General features: G+C 38.0%; 1 protein-coding gene across 1 annotated transcript; it reads left to right on the top strand.

The window, feature by feature from the left end:
* Positions 1–631: 631 nt before the first annotated feature.
* Positions 632–19,942, top strand: LOC139724915 (uncharacterized). The gene is made up of 4 exons (XM_071636038.1): positions 632–1,220; positions 17,798–18,074; positions 18,822–18,942; positions 19,652–19,942. The coding sequence occupies exons 1-4, from the start codon at positions 632–634 to the stop codon at positions 19,940–19,942; spliced, it is 1,278 nt and encodes a 425-aa protein (XP_071492139.1).
* The last annotated feature ends 2,570 nt before the right edge of the window (positions 19,943–22,512 follow it).

Below are 22,512 nucleotides of genomic sequence, written 5' to 3'. Positions count from 1 at the left end.
GGTGGGGAGAGGTATGAGAGCAGAGATGAAGGAAAACAAAACAAAACAAAACAAAATCCCAAAGACTGAAGAGGGTGTGGAAATCAGAGGGAGGGAGGGGAGAGGGAGTGGAGAGAGAGAGAGAGAGAGAGAGAGAGAGAGAGAGGGGGGGGGGTGGAGGGAGTCTGACATAAAGGTCGTAATGATGGTTGGAAGGACTGTCACGGTGGGCGGAGCTATAACTTTCACCGCCGATTACTGGCGATCAGAGCAATCGGAAGTAGTTACCGATCCTTTGTCGTTGAGAAGTTTTGTTTGACATAATCATCTTCGCGCCGCCTTTCTAAGCTCTAGGTGCCACAATTCCACGCTGACCAGAATAGAATCATAATGCATGGCGGGACTTTCGTGATAATCAGCACTTCGTGAATCGTGCTAACTGCCAATTGCATGGTTCTTTTTTCTCTCGACTTCCTGTTCACTCGTCTCATTTAAGATATAACTGTTGTTCCTTTATAGGTCATAGGGAAGTAGGAAAGTGTGTATTTTTACGAAAACAGAGACCCCAGGTTGTGTGCGATTGTAACAAACAAGAAGGAAAAAATTGGTCCAGTTTGCGGAGAAAGTTTGTTTGGTTGTCAGGACTCTAATAATGCAGACGGGGACCGGTGTCCTTTCCGTTGCAGGTGTGCTTGCCATGGGCACGTCGTGCCGGCAAGGCGGCCTCCCGGCTCGGAACGTGTCGCATCCGGACTCGCTTCCATACTTGCAGCTTTGCCACGCACCTGCAGGGGACACCACCACCACCAGCACGACTAAACCGTTGCTCCACGCCGCTCGACCACGCGTAAACAAGCTCTACGCCCAAGTCGCGTCGACATCCGACCCAGAGACCCAGTCATATTTACCTAAGGTTGCTATCCCCAATTCAGAGAGCTCTTATCGCCAAGGTAAAGGTACAGCCATGAAAAAGTGCGGCTTCTCCATCGACGACATCTTGCAAACTCCGGCTCGTAAGTCGGCGCCGCCGTCGCCGTCATCGTACACGAGGCGTTCACCCTCGCCCCGACTCTCGCGAAAGCAACCCCAGGTCGCTCCGATCGGAGAGACCGCCCCCGCTGAGGTTAATCTGGAACTCTTTGCAAGACTGCAGAACAAGTTCTACCAAGACCTCAAGCTAAGTGGGCTCCCCGTGTCTACATTCAGAACTGCGACCAGCGGAGAGCTTCTATCCCTTACAGGTAACCTTTCTCTGTTTTAACAGTGACATTTTGCCTGTCTATTTTGATGTTTTGTTTTGCCGTATTCCCTCTTTCATCTCAAGGCTTAAGATCAGGTCTTTGCTTGTAGTTGAGATCATTTTATAGAAATCGTCCGATGCCTGTAGTGGGCAAGCATTTTCCGGTTTTGCGAAGTTCCTTTTTTTTCATTCCAATCCTTTCGCTAACTCAAGTTGCATTTTGTGTAAGAGACGAAGCCTTAAAGGGGAAGGCTAGTAACTGATCAGTGGGAATCAGTGGAAATGCTGGGAGATGATTGTTCCAATCCTTATGGGATTCATTCAAGAGTTCATTGTATATCTATTGTTGTGTGAAAATGATTTGCTTCAGAACGGTCTCATATTCAAGTAATGTGCAGATGAATGCTCCGTCACTGATCAGGGACGCTAACCTGGAAGCATTAAACTGCACATTACTTGAATATGAGACCATTCTGAAGCAAATCATTTTCACACAACAATAGATATACAATGAACTCTTGAATGAATCCCATAAGGATTGGAACAATCATCTCCCAGCATTTCCACTGATTCCCACTGATCAGTTACTAGCCTTCCCCTTTAAGAGTAATTCATTGATTTTGTGCAAAAGACATGATAATGGAATCTTCAATGTTAGGTCATGGCTGCTCTAACTGCCAAACCTCCTATCAAAACTATAGTGAACAATCTACTAAAAAGTTAGATTTATTTTCAATCTGCTGCAGTTTCGTTGCCGCGTAACAGAAGTTATCGATTCTAGAATAATCCCGAATACGTTAAATGTTATCATTCAGTTTTAACACACTGCTACAAAAGTTTGATCTTCAAATGTCGTCTGTTAAAAAAATATTTGATAACAAAGCATTCGACAGGCTTAACTAAGCAGCATCAAAGTGTCATCATGTCTACGTTTTTACTTGTATTTACATCTTTGGTTGTTGCTTTATTGATCAAGTAGGCCCTATTCTGACTTCATCTGTTAATTTCATGGATGCCGTTTCCAGCGGTCTACGTAGGGGCAAGGGTATAATCGTTAATTTTGATTATACTTAGGGATTAGACTTCTTTTGTAGGCCTTCGTCCGAGCTATTTTATTTTCTGTCTTTACACTAAATAAATCGTGATTATATCTTGTTCACAAATTCTATTCTGTATTCCAAGTGCTTTTTAACTTAAAAACAAATGTAGGATACTAAAAGTAACGAAAGACGGGTGTCAGTGAAATCCACATATGATCTGTGTAAAGGCAGTAATAAAGAAATCAAACAGGCTGAAATGACATCTCATCGTTTACTATTCCTCTATTTATCAATATCAACAGACGATGGAACAATAAACAAAACGAAAGTACAGCACATCTGGCATATTGTAACACGGAGGAGCGTTTTGGATACATCTTTTGCTTTAAAAAGCAAGAGTGGTAATTTCTTTGTAACTAATGCAGAATGTGTTACTTATCAGACATGTCAACAGTGCTTGGATTAAATGATGAAAATAACAGAAGCATCTTGATGGATATTTTTGTGGGCTTTTTGTTATATAGATTTTTTTTTCTCTCGAAATCTTAAGATTTGGAATGGTTGCGTTAAAATAATTGTCAGGAATTTCAATGATGTGGTGTAAATACAATATCCAAATCATCAGCGTCATTAAATCTTAGTCTCATTTCTTAACTTGCTCACAAAAGAAAAATAAATATCTGCCAAAAACACCAAACAAACAACATACATTACAGGAAAAAGCGGAAGAAAACATAAATGAGGGACATACTACCTCTATCGTCTTTGATATCTTACCATTCGAACTGACTAATATGAATCAATGACGGACTACAAACCTATTTTATACGCTTTACTTTGCTACCAATTATGTTCTGCAACTTTCGTCATTACTCATCATGCTCAGTCATCTAAAAGTCATCATTTCGGTACTCTCTATGTATATTGTATTATGGTAAGTAATAAAGATGTCAAAATCGATAGTTTATAACTCGTCGACCCTGTTTTATGAAGAGTTATAATTGATTATATAGTTGATTTTTTTATCATTAGTCTATGGCAACCTGTGTGGTAACGGATTTTATATACATTCGATTATATCTTGTGATAAAACGGGGCAGTCATCTTACAACATCGGAGTAGTGTTTTCTTAATCAAGTCATCTACTATCTTACTGTTGATTCTGATAAGACAACGCGTAAGGCATACAGTACATTCCTACTCCAAATAATGATATTTGTTCGTAACACAACATGTAAGTGAGATACTTCCAAAGTAGTCACAGTTTCACCTGTGATGTTGGTTTGGATACTCACAAACTCGAGTACCGTATTTTATTGTAATCATACCCCAGTATGTCATAATTTCTTTGAAAGTATATTATGCAATTAACATTAGGTTTCTGTGATTAGTAGTCCTGAAGTTTCTTACTTATACGCCGCCAGAATGTGCATGGGAATGTTTATCATTATTGTCAATAGTGTAGGGAAGTACTATTCGGTAGTATTATTCCATTCTTTTATTGCATCATCTCAGTTGTCACTACCTTATCAGTCAATTTTTGCTGTAAATAATTCAAATAGTGTCATCACATTTCTGTTGCCATGACTACTCCATATCATGATAATCATCACTGCAGCTACTTCTCCATTGTTCTGCAAAGGCTTCCTCCATGCTACCTTAGATACCACAACCACTATTATTACGGTCTGAAGCTTGTTGTATCCTACCTCTACTACCTTTACTGCAAATGCACTAATTATCATTTCATTCAACATCGACAATATTTCATTGTGTGACACAATATGGTAATGGTAACGATAAAACCTTGGTTACCTTTCAAACAATATCAACACAATATTTATTTAAAACATAACGCTGCGTTGTCAGATGCTGTCGATTTTGACTGACACACTGAATGGTATTAAAAATCAAAACATCCATTGTATGATTGGAGAGCAAATGAATAGCACATCTGCTCAATTTACTTTCTCTTATCTAATAATGCTGAATCAAATCCCAGGTTTAATCAAATTAGTATAATATATAGTCGAATCAGCAAATTGAATTGATCAGTTTGTTTGGGTTTCTTGAGTGTCGCTTTCACATTTCATACGGAGAAATAGGGATGAGAAACACTACCAGTATATGGAATGCAATATGTTAATAGCATGCTCAATATGAACATGTAACCCTTCTTATACAAAGTTAAACATCCCACGTTGATTACCATCTTGACCACACTGCCACTGATACGACAAAGACACCGACCACCCATTTGAAACTTCGTCGTGCATCTTATGCTATCGTTAGCAAACCATTACCGCCGTAATTGGGTTGTTCGAGCGGCCGGGTAAATTGACCATCGCCTGTCACTCCCCCGTAGCACTGACGAGCGGGTCCCTTCCTCGCTGAAAACAGCGTCCGTGCATCCTCCCAGGTTTGTCACGAATTCTTCCACTAATGCTAAGTGATGGAGAAAGAGTCCGCGCTGGAGAGGGGAACAACTCCAGAAAATTCCGCCCGATGCTCCCTCTTTACGTAGATTGGGTTTCACCGCAGCCTTTCTCACGACGGAAGACAGTGCGTAAAAGGCATGGTATAGGGGTCGCGTATCGAGTCGACTAAGGAAGTACATCCTTGAATATACATAATACAGACTAATCGAGTAATACAATTCTTTCATCTTCCCCTACCCCGTCTTGTTTCATCCGATGTTACCATGGTAACAAATGAAATAAAAAATAAGATGAAGAAAGGCCTCGAGTGCTGTGTTTATCCGAGTATTAACTGTTCATAAGGCCTACTGTTTCTTTTTTTTTTTGAAAATGCATGGAATAGATTGGATGTATACTTATAAAAATAGAAACATGAACATGAGTTACGTTAGTCTTTGGCAGCATTATTAGTGAATGTGATCTCTCTTAATCCTTTCTCATTACCATTTACATTATCATCAGATGATAATAACCACAAAATGATAAACTAATATTATGGGGTGGGCAGGGGTCTCCTTTTATTCTAATATTATTGTGAAAGATCCTTTCAAGATCATGTCATCAGAAACCCTAGAGTCCTTTGATACAAACGATAATGACAAATTGGTTTGGTAGATTCCCTCTGGAATTATGCAAAACACAAAGGGGCTTTTCAGTTAATACACAGCAAAGGTGACCTACGTTACACTAATGTTCACTTCCTGTCATCACCATTTTCCACAAACATTCAATGAGGAGTGCAACGAACGTGGATGTTTCTCTTTTGCATGTGTGCGTGATCGAATATGTTTGTTTGTGTGTCACGTATGTTTGTTTTTATGTGTCATGGAGAAACAGGCAAATTGAAAGTTCAAACATTCCCATTGAAATAAGAAATTACTCTGGCACCTGCTTCGGTTTCCTCTCAAATGGCCGGCGGCTTCAGACGAGGGATAGATAAGTAATTGAAAACAATTGAAGTCCTTAGGAACAAAAACACAGGTGCCTATTTCTCACCCCGGAGCAAAATGCATTGAGGGCATCGCGAGTCCCCATCTTTATTGCTTGTGACAAAAACACAGGGTTTAACGCCCGCCTATTCGATTTCTCCATCCAATGCCCTCTTATTACATTTTCCAAATCGGACAGAAATAGATTTCTAATCAACATTTCGATCATAGTTTGTGACTGACCACTGTGACTCAGCAATCAAGGCAATACGACGTAGATATGTTCAAGGATATACCCCATTGTTTTATTTGAGAGTTTCAAACGGGTTTAGGTTCCGTACTTTTGGAGCGTGTTTTATGGATACCCTTTGCATCTGCTGATTGGTGGATATCCATTCAGGGCCCTGTTGCATAAAAGTTGAGATCAAACATACATGTCAGAAAATCACACATAAGTCTCTGAATATTCATTTGTGATTGGCCAATGCCTAACTTATGTCTGATTTTCTGACTTATGTTTGATTTTATCTTTTTATGCAACAGGGCCCAGGTCTTATATTTTTACGTCGTAATTCTATTCATGAGGAATAAACAGAGTAATATTTTAGTAATATTAGATCATGAAACATCGTGATTTTTGTAGATTACATTCATTTAATCGTTTTACGATATTATTAATTCATATCTGTACTCAATTCAGAGTACAATACTTTTTCCTTTATGTAGCGGAGTGTGTGGAATCATATCAAATACACGTGGTACATCGATTATCTTGACCTTTCATTAGAGATCTTATCTCCACCAATGATATTTCTATTAGCAGCTTTAGATCTCAAATTATTGATCCTTACACAGATATGGATATATTGATATCAATAGTTAATCACATGTACACAGGAAATGTATCCGCATTATAGAGAGATCTTTGCATTCGATGCTCATTGTGATTAAATCTCTACAAGGATTAAATCAAATCAAAGTATTCCTGTACAGAACATTCTATCTCAAGGAGAAATTCAATCTAATTAGCGAAGTCACACGTTTCTTATTGAATTTCTGCAATGTTAAGTAAAATGAAGACAAAAACAAAAAAGTATCAGCACACAAGTGGAAAGTAACATTATCTTATTTGACTTGCCCTGTTTTAAACATCTTTGAAAAAAAAAGAAAGAAAATGAATTGCCCACGATCTCCTCTCCTCCCTCTTAAACAAAAGAGAAATGACATACAGACAGATTAGAAAAAAAATCGGTATTCACAAGTAACGTAAAACAAGCTTAATTCCGTATAACTTTCTTATTGATGTTTGTCGGCTTTCGTTCATAATACGTCCACTCATATCTTGTTTTTTTTTTCTTAGTGATACGCTACACAGTCTTAACTTCTCCCTTGGATACATAATCATTAATTTCACAGCCATACGTCTTTGTTATTTCAGATGAAACATTTACTGTCCAATTTGACCTTACTGAAAGAGCAAAAGCAAACAAAAATCAGGGTTTCTTTCAAATCTGACAGAAAAAATAATTCGGACGAGGCGACTGTTTCATCTCCTCACAAGGCTCCAACTGACTCATAGACGGAAAGATTGATAAAAATTTCTCAATTTTATGAACAAAAGTAAAACAGTTTAATTATGTTTAGAATTCACCTGTCATCGTCTTGTACAGATGAAGTGACGAAAATATAACAAACTGGTGATTTGTTTCACACAAATGATTTCACTTCATTTGATTGTCCATTTTCCAACAAAAACAATGTACAATAGTAAACGCAACATGATTATCTAAAAAAAAATATTTACATCTCTGCTATAGATATAAACTGCTATATAAAAATCTAGCAAGATTTAGAATTTAAGCCATACTGAATTAATCTACTTTTTATCAAACAATGGGTAATTAGGCAGACTTTTGGAGATAGAAGTGACTGCTAAAAAAACAAAACAAACACACACACACACACAGAAAAAACAACTAATTTTTATATTGCAATCTTCACAGATTTTGTTTAGACCCGCATCTGTAGAAAAGCAGTAAACGAAAAACGTTTGATATAAAACAAAACAAAAAAAATTCTGTGAATTTATCAAGGTGTTCAAAAACAACAAATTTTTGATCCATATACATTTGTTTGCAACATAATTGGGAACTGTTTTTTTTTTACCATGTTTACTGTAACGTCAAACTGTTTTGTTTCGTTGCTGTTAAACACTCAATATGTTTTAGTTGCTCACTTTATTGACACAATTACAATGATCTTATCTCCACGCTGCATATCACTCGAAACTGACTATCATCAGTAAAATTTGATACGGCTGTATCGTCATAATCATTTTACCCAGCTACGGGGAATCATCGAAGTATTCAGATATTGGAAAAGATGACAGTTTTGTTTAAGAACGAGAAACAGTACAAAAAAAAAGCTCGATTTTCTTTTTGTGACTTATCATTCTTAGGACAGACGAAATCAATACTTCCTCCGATCTTACTTTGATATGAACGATTACATCCGTCGACAGTGGGGATGGGTGTCATATTAAGTGACAAACGTAATTATTATGTTCCATACGAATGTGGGAAACGTGAGACACGTATGTGGGAAGATTCAGCCTGAGGAAAATTTGACAAGAGTTTTGTTAAGCAATTCTCGTTAAAGTCGTTGATCTGTTCGCGTTTCTTCACTGTCTTTCTTTCTCGCTTTTTTTTTTTTTTTTGGTGTCTTTAACTCATTGGGCGGTGTTTTTTTTTTGTTATTTCAGCGATCATCTGAGGTAATTTCAATTTAATCCTAGCTCCTGCTAAGATATATACTTGACCTAAGCTAAACGTTGGGACAAATAATGCTCATTTGAACTTATCTGACAACAAAGAAAAAAGAAGAAGAAGAAGAAGTCATGGCAATATTGCAGGACTGTTGTTTCTATGATTTTAAATTACTGCATACAGCAAGGTATAATCATTAACAATATATATATATATATATATATATATATATGCATTATATATATATGCTATATATATATATATATATATATATATATACATACATATATGTATACACATACATATATGTATACATATATATATATATATATATATATATATATATACACACTCACTCGCAAATGGCAAGTTTATCATCGACCATGATATTCGTAGCGAAAATCAAAGCTGCAAGTTAGTGGTGAAGCTGATTGGCATTAAATAAATTGCCATTAAATGATTGCTATTCTTGTAGCAAAATGTTTTACTCCACTATCACCTCTCTCTCCCCCCCCCCCCCCCCCCCACACACACACACACCCGCCGTCGGAAAAGACGTCTGGTAGCGGCATGACCTGAAAAAAAGATAATCTGGTGCGAAACTGACGGTCATAAGCATTAGGTCATTTTCAAATTGCTTGGTCGAAAGAGGAAAATCCTTTTCCCTTTTTCCGCTAAGGCAATGCTGCGTGTTATCAGCAGCTGCCAAGTGTATGCATATGGCTGCCATCTATACACCATGGTAAAGGCACGCTTTGGCCGGTTCACCCGCGGCGAGGCGGTCCGTAAACGCGCCAAGCTCCCGTTGCGAGGGCGGCACACTTGTCGCCTCGTATGTGGCCACGTTGGTCAGTATAGTTCCTCGATTTCTTTCCCCGTTTCTGTCAAGCAGTGTCCAGATTTTGACGTGGCAGGGTGTTTAACTGTACTGTTCAATAATCCCTTCCTGAACATCAATTACAGTTGAGAACGAGAAATTACAAAAAGTAGAAATACTATAGCATCGTATCTATTTCAATTTTCACTCTGCGTTTTTGCACGTTCTTATCAGTTTTTTCAGAAACCAAACAAAATCAAAATATCGTTTGTTTGTTTTTTTAATATATAACCCGAAACCATAATCCCTTGCTAGTGTGACTTGATTAACGCTCAGTACATTGTTATAGGAATAAGAGAAACATACATGGAAATAAAAGCTGTTCATGATGACACACTGTCAAATGATTTCAAATAGGAAACTCTACCTTCAAAATTAGCATTTGTGAAAGACATAGAATACTTTTCCTGTAATCACATATCAGGTTAAAGCTAATGTAAATGTTACCTTTTTTTAAGCAACGTTATGTTGGATCAAATATCATAGAAAAACAAATGACATAAACATAGACAATTTGTCATGGTCGATTCCTTCAGAGCTAAACCATCTGAATGTCTGGAGTTGTGTGATTTCTTTTTTGATATAGTATTCTTTACGTTAAAAAAAAACTTTAAAAAGACACTTGTGTTTGAATCAACATTTCATGTGTCAGAAGTAAAAGGGCGTAAAAGAGAATATCTATGTAGAATGCAGTAAAGATTCATGAAAGCATATCGAGAGCACACAGAGTTTTAACCAATACGACGATAGCAAGACAGACAACCAAATGCAAACGTTGCATTTCAGCACAAATGACATTTATTCCGTAGATACAAAATGATGTTTATTAGTCGATGTACTGAATGAAGTACAAATAAAAAGGCCCAATTTTTACATGATTTACATTTGTATATCAGCAAGAAAAACGTTCATTTCCGGGCAAGTTCGCAGCGCATCAGATTCGTAGTTCATAAAGAGAGGGACAAAGAGGGAGAGAGAGAGAGAGAGAGAGGGAGAAATATTGCAGTGGTATAGAATTAATAGGGTGGAATAATTAACGCAAAGGATTTCACTAGCAATTTTGCGCAAACAACAAGGAATACAAAGTCAGAAAAAAGAAAAACAAAGGAGAGAAAACTTGGTTTCTCCGAAAGCAGTCTGGTTTTCATTCCTCCGCGGGGCTTCGCCGCATTGTCGGCCGGAGCTCACCGCTGGCATGCTACGGCCACGACGGAAGAGGTAATGTGGTTATATTCACGTCCAAAGTGGATGATTTTCATCGCTTTTGACATCGTAATTGAAAAATACTTTCACCGACAGTTGATTAAGCCGGTTAGGGCACTAATCTGCCCCACGTGTACTTGATTGCAATCGAAATGAGTGGAAGCAAAATGGTCTTAGTGACTGACATAATCTGATAATAGTTTACATAAGTTTAGACGTCAAAACCAGAGTATACTCAATATCCCCTTCGACATGGACGCAAATATTATGTTCAAAGTGTATAATTAATCTATCAATTTCTTTCTCTCTTTTATTGGGTGGGGTTCTGAATTTTTATGATAAGTTTGAAGATATTACATTTTGATGTTTTATCAACACAGACTTGGATGATTTTCTTATGACAAAATTCCATCATGTGAAATGATGACGAACTATTGAAAGCTCTTGAGATGGAATAGATATTTCACTGTTTTTAAATCTGAAAAAAAAAATACTCTTCACTCTCAAACGTTCCCCATTTTCTTATACAACATGTCTTCTCGTTTCAAATGAAAACAATAAAAAAAAATGTAATGTGAGTACGTAGGTTTGTCATTTAAATGAGAAGAAAAATAAGTGGAAAACAAAAAGGCAAAGAAGTTGTATGGAAAAAAGATAATAGATATCATCCCTATCAGCGTTCCAGAGCTGGGTTTGACTGCCGGAAGTGGAAAATACATATGCCAGCTAATTATATGCAAAGAGAAACTGCGATAGGACGACAGAGAAAACCAAAATGTATCAACATTGAATCAATCAGGACTGGTACATTAAAAACGAAAAATAGATATACCAAGCTGACTCTCAGCAAATATGCTCCATTTCACATAATGATGGGTAGTAATGATACAATCAGAGCAGTCATATTATCAGTCATAGAAGGGTATTATAGACTTTTAGACTTTGTGGAAGTAACGGATATATCGCGATGAACAATAATTGCGCTGGTATTTTTTTTTTCTTTTGTAAACCCGTAGGGCTTTTTGGATGTTCTTCCCGTATTAGTATAGGAAGAAGCTACAAATTGCAGACTGGAAATTATCATTTAAATTTCGCCTAAGGCTTTACCCTGCTTTAGCTTTGTCCTCTGGGATAGGCATAAAAAATGCACATTGTTCTTCCTCCTCTTTTTCTTTGACTACACAGAAACAAAGTGAAATGAGTATCATCGCTTAATCATATTTTCGCTGGTTATAGTTCGTTATTCCAAAAGTTCGTTAATCGGGAAATCAAATAAGATTCTTTAATTCTTAGGTTCGTGAATCCGAAAATGACATAATGTTCGATAATCCGAAAACAGAATAAGGTTCGTGTTTCTGATGGTTCGATAGTGCGCACGTTCTCCTCGATTTTAGAGTGACGACCTTATTTTAAATATTAGATAATCCTAACTTCGGAATAAGATAACGAACATTACCTCGTTTTCGGATTAAAGAATCCCCGGCATGTCCGGAATAATGAACATCGCTAATTCTGTTGGCTTTTCTCTAGGGAGGTTTGGAAGTTCTCGGAGAATACGACCTGCAATACGCAAAGGAGACTTGTTTAAGACGAGACCAAGCTACTATAATGCTGTACGCAAGTTTGTACTTCAGGAAACTGTACTTGGGATGTCTCGGAAGAAAACCTTAAAAGTAATGGCAATTCTGACAAAATTAGTAATAACAGTGCACTCACCAAATAACTAAGGGTAAGAGTCAGATATTTCTGGTATACTTTGCAATAAAAACAAGTTACCTCTGTATCATCCGCTTATCTTTTTCCCTCCGTCACTTTATCCAACTTCCTATTCCCCTTCCACTTTTGTCTTTGTGTTATCCTTTGCTTGTGTTTTTTCCTCGTCCGGCATTCTCTCTTTTCCTCCTCGCCCAGAGCGGCTTTGCTAATTTTTACAACAGTTCAAGTGTGGCAAGCCAAACGTCCCATAAAAGCAATGACCTTTTATCGGTCGATAAACAGAGTTTTTCGACTTATGGGACAATTGGCTTGCCATATCGCATATAAAGGTACAAGACGCCTTTTCGTCTTAAACCAATGCGACTTAGGCCTATTCAAGTAACCTTCTGGCATTTTCGCTCTGGGACAAGGCTTCTTTAAAGCTCCTTTTTATACCTTACTCCCGAGCTCTTGCTGAATTTGTAACGTTCAGTCTGAAAGCTTCATTGCTGCAATTGCTAAGAGAGTAAAATTGTACAATAGGCTTAAATTTGATGACGAAAGAAAAAAAATACATCAAAATTTTTCTTTTGTTGTCATGCCTATCAAATGTCGACTTCCCTGTAGAATATGCTCAGTTGGTATTTTGGCACAGATGTATTATAAAGTTAATCCGATGTCATTAACGAATCAGTACTGTCGTAAAAAGAGCGGAGAGAACGGTCAGTCACAGGCCTGTTCTTTCGATTTACTATTTTTTCTACCGACAAGGCGTTTTGTTTTCCTTGTTGTAAACTATACATCCCTACAATTTTTTTTTTTTGCTTTATTTACGTAAAAGCTTCCTTGTACGGACTATCGTTACTATTTTGGGGTCTCACGAGACGGACACCCACGAGTCATACAGCCCTGCCATAAGTTTGACATTGAAAAAAAAAGAAAGTAAATGACTCATAAAGCCCACGAGCCATACAGCCCATGAGTTCGACACGATTCAAATAAGGCCCATAAGTTCGACACTAGGTAAAAACAGCCCACGAGTTCGACATTTCAACATAAACTTAATAGTCGGTCTCGTGGGCATTGTTTGACTCGTGGGCTGTATGATTCCTGGGTGTCGATCTCGTGACGTCCACCCGATATTTTTTTTTTCTAATTCCTCTTTTTTATGTGTGTATGAGTATGTATGTTTGTGTGAAACATTACTCCTGAGCAGTGTTCTCAAAATGTCAAAAGAGGATATTGAGCAAGTCTTCTTCATCGGTATACTGAATAAGCAAACGCACACAATGAACATATTAGAAGAGAGAAAAAAGGCAACAAAACTGCACAACGGAGCATTTTATATAAGTTTTTTTTTTCAGAAATAGGGGAACCTGAACTATGATGTGATTTAAAGCGAATAGAGGTTACATAGACATGATATCTACAGTCAGTGGGCCTACTTAGTGTCGAACACACACACACACACGCACACAAACGTACACACACACGCATGCACACAAGCCCATGCTTTAAGCCAAACGCATGTATGCCCGATTCAACTCTCCATATTTAGACTTCATATCTACTTTTTTCATTCATAATCATGTTTTTCAGTCTTCCAGACGTACAGCACCAAACGTCATACCCGAACGAGAGGCGGGATACAATTACTCGTCCAATCATTTTTCAACTTCAATAATAGATCCTCTTTCCGGAGACCGGCAAAAACGATCAACAGACAGAGCGAACCCCGGACCCCACAATGGGGTGAAAGAGTTTTGTTAGTGTTGGAAATGATTTTCTTGTAAGCGCGCCACCCCTGTACGCGATGTCATGTTTGAATCGCAATACGCGGCTGCCAGTGGAGCGTCGGGCGAGCCCCCGCCGAGCGAATGCGGCGCGGAGCGCGGGGTCCGTAATCTGTCATTTTGTGCCGCGCTCCGAGTAAGCAACAAAGATGGCGACGCCCCGCTGCGACCAATTTGAGCAGTCTTTTTGGATGATAAACATTGTCCTAAGTGCCCTACCTCTCCCGGGGTGCTCCCGCTCGTCTCTGGCCAGCTAGGCAGAACACAAAACTGCTTTGCTCCATTATATTCCAACCACTCAAATTGCTATCTAAAGGAGATACAATGTGTGTGCACAAATACCGATAAAGCGTAACATGACGCATGGACTTTCGAATATTTCGCTTTCAAGTATCAACAATTTATTGTATTCATGCAAACTTTTCCACCACTGCCCTCATGTACTGTGAGTGTCCATTACCGCAGAAAATCGCATAGTTATTTTCGTTTCGTTGATACATACTTCCTTTTGACTCGAGAGGATGATGTCTTTGTGACATCATCAGGACTGGTAGTCAACGAAGTCCCTCTTGGCCTTTTGTTCTTTTTTGAGTTGCTTTGGTTGCGGTATTCTTTCATCATGGTCAATCTTTCGACAACCAGTGGAAGTTTACGGTTGAATAGAGTGTGTGTAATCGTATTTAGCCTAAGAATGGAGGAAGTTTATCTTGGGCAAGAACAGCCATAGGCATATGTGGCAACAGCAAAGACCGGGAATCACTACGTAATGATCTGCGGGAAGAGACCATATACAATGTAATTAAAATGCCGGAACGTATAGATAAACTGTTTATAATTCCAGTACCAAAATGATAATAGCACAATATTGATTGCTTTGTTATCCATTCATGGCAAGATTATCTTATGAATATGATTGGGATATTTGCACACTGCGCAAAAGTTGTTGACGCTATTCTCTGGTTGGTTGAGAAAATAGTGTTTCCGTGGTTGGAAAACAATTGGAAACGTTAAGCTGTATCTGTGGCAAACCGGATGAAAGCAATGTATCCACCCAAAGCGGCCATCAAAACTCTAATCATGTAATTCGCTGTGCGCGCTGGGATGTGCTGCGCGCGCACGCTGTGCGCACCGGGAAAGCGCGAAGCGAAATCGTGAAGGCGGAGTTTAATTCCTGACGATTATTGCAAATTTTTAACAATTTAAAATGTGCTGTTGCGGAAATGTGCCCCAAGCGCCCTCCCGGACAGGGTTACCATGTTCTGTCAAAAAAGGCGGGCTGATCCGATGATTATACCATTACCGAGGCGAAACGCGTCACGGCGAGCGTTGGATTGCTAGCGTTGCTACGGTGACATTTATGTTCTGGCACTGTAGTCACTATATTCAAGGAAAAGGTAAAGATGCTGGTAAGTGCGCGGAAAGAACCACTGTACCTCCCCGAGTGACACTGACTGTTATGTTGAACTTTAATATTTTTCTATTGCCTTTTTTTCTTCTCTCTCTTTCTTCATTCAATCTTTCTCTCTCAATCTTTATCAATTCAATGGATCTGTTGGGAACATTGCTTTGATTGTCAGTTTTTATCTTGACAACGATATTTCGTAATCTTTTCTACTGTCTTCATTTTCTTTCCTACTCTGTACATCTGACGTCGACTCTTCTATCTATCCAACCGTGTTTGTATGCCTACATGCACAGATCTAAGCCTATTTCCTCTATTTGCACGCTAGTAAGCTTATCCAGGTCGATCTACCACCTTTCCTTAGTCGTTATATATTATAGCCGTCAATGGCGGGCTTTCTCTGTCGGAAGTTATTTGTAAAGGCGAGAAACCTTTTTCCACACTCTCCTACTGCGCATGCGTGACCCAGCCCACGTACAGAGCGACCCCCTGTGCACGGCAAATAGTATCATTATCGCCGATAATGCATTTAATTGCGGTATATCACTTGCGTCCATTACTGCCCCGCTGTAGTCAGTCGGTGCACCTGTCCTGGCTCCTCCAGGCCAATTCCATGCACCCCTCTGATCTATTCCTGATATGATTCAATGTCAACCCTTATGTGACAATTAAGCAATGGGCATATTCATTAGTAATCTTGCGGAACAAGCACGATGTTGTGTTTTTTTATTGATGTTTTGATTCCGTTTCACTTATAGCATTGGTCGACTTAATTTTCATATTTTCCTAGTACAAATTCAGTGCATTCTTGGTCCACTTCCTCAAATCTTTACATTTAATGATACATGAAGGAGGTAGATCGTGAATAACACCGTTAAAGAGACGTATATTATTTGTCAGGTGTCACATTTCATGACAATGGACTCTTCCGAGTAAAACCGCATGACCGCGTGGAAATGAAATCTCAAAAAATAGAAGTGATGTGCCATTTGATTTTTCGACGCTGACGAATTATGACTCCAGTTCCATCTTAAAGATTAAAAAAAGAATGAAAAACTCTATGTGTACAGGTGTCTCGGTATTTTTGTTTTGTTTTGTTTTGTTTTTTTGTTTTTTGCAATATGACCCAAAGACAATGAAAGCTGGCGCAAGTCAAGAACATTTGCAACAGCATTATTTAAAACACGTCATACAGGGCTTGGAAAACGCTTATCAACGAACATTAACAATTATACACTTTACACATCACACTATACACTGTAAAAGTGCGTAAAAGTGTCTCACGAGTGGGAGAAAAGTCTGTAAAGTGCATATACGGTTGTCATGATTTATCAAGTCGGCTATTATGTAGTTCTTTAGGAAGTTCATTGTTTTGTCCTGCATTCGCGTATATAGGCAAGCATACGTGCTTCAAAATGTACTCGAGAAAAAGATGGTTGTGCGACAGGGGCAGAGAAGTCCGGGGCAAAAAATGGGACTAGTTCAAAGAAAAAGGGATCTTCTTTTCTATCCATTTCATTTACCTTCATTTTGGTATGTTTTTTTAATGCCATTCACATGTTCTATTCTATAGAAACTGTATATATTAGTTGCAAATACGAAAATACAATAATTTATTTCCATTATCGCTTTCCTTATTTAAGAATATCACAGTATTAGACAATAAGTGTAAGTCATTGTAGGCTTAATATTGACAAAATATAAAGTTAAATGATGAAAATATAAAGTTAACTGATGAAAATAAAAGAAAAGGAAAGCCCTTCTGGATGCTTTGCTTCGTTTTGCTGCTTTGGAGTTTGTAATGGTTCAATGGTTTTCATCTTAACAAGTGACGATATGATGTCATTCCAGAAGATATGTAGTTCTTTAGAAAGTTCATTGTTTTGTCCTGCATTCGCGTATATAGGCAAGCATACGTGCTTCAAAATGTACTAGAGAAAAAGATGGTTGTGCGACAGGGGCAGAGAAGTCCGGGGAAAGAAATGGGACAAGTTCAACGAAGAAGGGATCTTCTTTTCTATTCATTTCATTTACCTTCATTTTGGTGTGTGTGTGTTTTTTTTAATGCCATTCACATGTTCTATTGTATAGAAACTGTATGTATTAGTTTCAAATACGAAAATACAATAATTCATTTCCATTATCGCTTTCCTTATTTAAGAATATCACAGTATTAGAAAATAAGCGTTAGTCATTGTAGACTTAATATTTCCAAAATATAAAGCTAAATGATGAAAATAAAAGAAAAGCAAAGCCCTTCTGGATGCTTTGCTGCGTTTTGCTGCTTTGGAGTTTGTAGTGGTTTAATGGTTTTCATCTTACAGTGACGATATATGACGTCATTCCAGAAGTTTTGCCAAAAAAACTGATTAATACCTGTCAAATTTCTCTTCGCAGACGGCCTTGCACACTTCTACGCGTCCGCTCCGACGGCCTCGTACTATCATGGCGCTTCCCAACCTCACCTCATGGCGTACGGCCACCATGCTGGCCCGCTTCAACCCCACCACCACCCGACGCATCACGCCTCCATGAGTGTTCCCATACCGGTCCCTGTCTACCTACGCGGAAAGTCCCCGGCAGTTTCCCCGGCGGAGGCGGCCAGAGCCGCGAAGAAGTGTCGGAGAAGTCGCACAGTATTCACGGAACTTCAGCTTATGGGACTTGAGAAGAGGTACCGATTTTACCATCTGATATTTAAGACTCTTCGCCCCAAAACAAGAATGATATTGGGTTCAAGGATTAATAACTTTTATTTCAGAACTAAGTGAAAAGATGCATTAACTGAATGATATCATTGCTCTTTGCGGGTCTGTTGTTACGTAATGATAATGAAAAGGATGCTTGATTTAGATTCAGATTCAATCATTTTAAAGAATGTGAAATGTTTAGTTTCATGAAGATTGTTCTCCCCTATCCTGCTGTTCCTCCATAGCACAGACCTCTCACGTTTAAGTTATGGTTTGGAGGTTATAGAATAACCTAACACAAACAGTCCATAAGACAAAATTTGGCTTTCTTTATCTCAGTGAATTCTGCGGCTTTAACAAAACAGAATATCATAAAATACAGGTTTTCAAACTAACAAGTGTCTGTTGAGATAATCCTTCACCTTACATAATGATACACAGTTCCTAGACTTCCTATCTTTGTCACTGCTCTTTAGCTACTTATATGATTATAGTGAATTATTGTTTCACGGACCTACCATCTTAAGGGTTTTAGCAGGACTTACATATAATCTGTCATTCCTGCAGCCTTTAGTACTTGATGAATTTTATGCTCTCATCAATTTGAACAATGAATAATCGCTTCACAACATTACCATACTACATGGGCCTTCTCATGAATCCATTTAACCTAAAGTTTCCTTGAATCAGCTTTAAAGATACACACCATTTTCTCCTGTCTTTCTTGGAAGGTTTGAGAGGCAGAAGTACCTCTCGACCCCCGACAGACTGGAACTAGCTGAGAGTCTCGGCCTTAGTCAGCTGCAGGTCAAGACGTGGTACCAGAACAGGAGGATGAAATGGAAGAAACAGGTGAGTTCACGTTAAAAAAAAAATCCTTAATCGTCAATGATTCCCTTGAAACCTCTTCCAAAAAGTATCGTGAATTTTGTACCGAACAGAAATTAACAGAAATTGATTACCTCTCGGAAAGCTATCTTCTACATCGTCACAATCTGACTAAAGCGATGCAAATGATTTTTACTATCTATTAAAGTTTAGTTGAAAGATGAAATGAGATGAAAATTTTGTGAATACTACTGGAAAACCGGCCCACATCATCTAATGCACTTTGCATAATTATGCAATTTTGGATAATGATTCTCAAACGAATATATTTCAAACTGCATTGCCATTTGTACCCATTGAGAACTTTGACACGCTCTAAGCTGCTCCTTTGTTAAATTGAACTTAGATATGAAGTAAAATGAAATGAAAAAAATAAATGGAACGAAATGGAATAAATAAAATAAAATGAAATAAGATAAAATGAAATAAAATAAAATAAAATGAAGCAAAATGAAATGAAATAAAGTGATATAGAATAAAATAAGATAAAATGATATAAAATAAAATGAAATAAAATAAATGAAACAAGACAAGACAAAATAATATGACATGAAATTAAAGAAAATATATTGAATTAAATTTAATCAAATTAAAGAAGATAAAATAATGCAAGAATCTATAATTTCAAACTCATGGAATGTATACCTCTTTACACTGGTTATGCAAACCAAAGGTCATGCAGAGCGGCAGACACGACTCGCCGACAAAACCGAAGGGCAGGCCCAAGAAATGTGACGTCACAGATGAAAATGGTACCGTGTCTCGCTGTTATGCCTCAGACTTCGACCACGACGATCTATCAGAATTCACCGACGACGGAGGGTCACCAGTCCCATCAGCAAACTCCCCTACGTCAGCACTCGATGACTCCCATCTAGTGGCATCCGCTAAACCCTTGACATCGTTACAACATCCACCTCCATCATCATCGCTCCAGTCCGCAGCCTCCGCGACGCAATCGTGAAGGGACAACGAAAGTCTCTACGCCAACATGGACGTGTTTCTAAGCACTTTTTAAAAATCCCCTCAGAACAGCGTTCGTGGGGCCTTTTTGTCACAGTGCCTTTAATATGGGAAAGATGAATAGACTTGATTGTTGACAAGAGTTAAATATGTTGCAGCTCGCTGCTGTCATTTATGCTGCACTTTCATGTAGTATTCAAAATTAATGACATATTGTGTGTGTTTTTAAATGGCACCTGATCGACAAATTGCCCTTCATCGAGGTAAATAAGCACCGTTAATTCAGTGTTTTGGTGGTATAGCCATTATCAAAAAGAAAAAAAAAATCATGGGCATACACAAACGGGCTGGACTGGAGACAACAATCTCTTGATTTCTAGACAGGGGTCGTATCCAATAGACTACCGAGCTTGCGCCCGACAGCCAGTATCCCTGAGAACGTTACCCATGACACGTTATCATGGTCATTACAAAGACATATGATCGGTGCTAACCTAGGCCCTCGTCAATGAAGGCGAATTGTCAGTCAGTTGCAAGAGATGTATTTGGTATTCGTATCTTATTTTCCTTATAAAACTTGCTAACACATGGCCGACAAACTTTTGATGACTCTAATAATTCACATTTAACCACTTCTATCATGATATTAATCGGACAGCCTACTGAAATGTTCTGCATTTTTTTTTTTATGAGAAGGACAGGAACATAATTATTGTCTTTTTCGTTTAGCAAAGTTTGGAACGATATCGACCTCAGTTCCTTTCCTTTTTTTTCATGTTACAACTTTCTCATAAACAAGACGGTGAATTTGATGTATATTTCAACATTATTGAAGTTTCTGATCACGTCTACCTTACACAAGATCATAGAACAGATACATAATTATATCGCTATTTTGCATGCTATTTGGTTGTCGGTGATTTTTTATTTATTTATTTATTTTTTTTGGGGGGGGACGTTGGGAGGGAGGGATTGTGTGTTCTGAAAAAAGTTTGAACCTCTTTGTCTTTCTATCTGCCTTCATTTATGTACATGATATTGTAGGCATCGATGTTGCGGTATTCAAAAGCGTTTCTTGTGGAAATCACGAATTCTTAAATAGAAGGAGGTGAACAGACCTATCTGCATCTCTGCAGGCATATAAAGTGGGTTCCCTCATCAGGTATTAATGTTGCAAAGTAGTAGTACGGAGCGAGTGTACAAAGAATATGATGGGCGTATTAGACAATATATTTTCTTGCTTTGTTGAATACGATGGAATGATATTTCTATACTTAGATTTCATGATATATACAGGGTACATATTTAACAATGGTCTTCCTTTCCCCATATTCTTGGAGCTTTATGGGTAGGGTTTTTTAAACTAAAGATTTAAAGACGAAAAAGAGTTTAAGATTTATTTTCGTGCTCTGAATGAGAAAGAATGATTATGTTTATGACATGCAATGCAACATGGTACTTCTATTCGGAAATATGTTGGCGCAAGTTTGATTCATATCCTGTCGTTAGCGCTTTTATCTCTGCTTCGAAAGCTGGTATCATTAAAGAGAGATAATTTATGAAACAGGTCGTGAATCTATTAGGATCTTACTCGGAGACATACACATCACGAAACACCCTTTTTGGTACATTGCGACAAGGTAACATATTAGTTGCTACTATTTTCGCAATGGAATCAATATTTTCCCTATATAGCATTAAATGCCTGTTACCAGTACCCATTTCGAGTCTGTAAATATAACGGTTATTTGTCATCACTTTTCCTTACTTTGCTCTACAGATTAAAATCGACTTGCAAATTTATTGGCCTAGTTTGATACATTAGTGCTGGTTTTCTCCGTGCTACTTTCATGACCTGAAGGAATTCATATTTTCTTCAGATCTTAATTATTCATGACATTTCATTTCCCATTACTGATAAATGAGGCCTGAATAAAGGTTTGATCAGTGATACGTAAGTAGTTGAAAATTTTCTGTTTTTTTCCTTGTCCTTTTTCTTTTTTGCTTTATTACGCATGATGATTTGTGATATTTCGTAATTCCCGACACGTTAAAGAGCCATGCGATCGTTGGACGGCGGTTTGTTTTACGCCCAAGCACGAATTAATCAATGTTAGATGATTAAACGAATCTAAAGAATACTATCTATCCGCCATGTGGATGTCAAAGTTATAACTCATCTTGCTTCTTTGCTTGCCTTGCTACATTGCAAATGGAAAGTTAATCGGAAGACTGTAGTACTCCTATATATATGTAACATATTTGATGAATGTTGATTAAAGAGTACAGAATTCTACTTTTAAAAAGAGATATTAAACGACACGTGAAATTTTGATTTCTTGGTTTGAGTGTACATTCATTCACGTAGATAGTTTTGGATGTGATTATGTAATCGTTTCCTATAAACGCTCCTGTTTGCATGCACATTGCAGTCTGTGGCAATGTTTAATCTTGCTTTAATGAAAGCCAACCAATGACAAAAGGCAGCAATTTCAGTAATATTATACTTCTTGACATGTTGACCTAAAAAATAGTAAAGTAATATGTAAAGAAAATTGAATCAGGGGTATC

This window comes from Diadema antillarum, unplaced genomic scaffold (genome assembly GCF_040938485.1).
Source record: "Diadema antillarum isolate AM-2024a unplaced genomic scaffold, OU_Dant_1.0 seq00000003_RagTag, whole genome shotgun sequence".
Classification (NCBI taxonomy): Eukaryota; Metazoa; Echinodermata; class Echinoidea; order Diadematoida; family Diadematidae; genus Diadema; species Diadema antillarum.
The sequence above is the reverse complement of the archived record's forward strand: the minus strand, read 5'-3'. Positions and strand labels throughout refer to the sequence as shown.

Coding starts and splice junctions, on each gene's coding strand:
- LOC139724915 (XM_071636038.1), top strand. CDS start 632: ATGCAGACGGGGACCGGTGTCCTTTCCGTTGCAGGTGTGCTTGCCATG. Junction 1,221..17,797: donor AGAGCTTCTATCCCTTACAG/GTAACCTTTCTC, acceptor TTCTCTTCGCAG/ACGGCCTTGCACACTTCTAC. Junction 18,943..19,651: donor GGATGAAATGGAAGAAACAG/GTGAGTTCACGT, acceptor TGCAAACCAAAG/GTCATGCAGAGCGGCAGACA.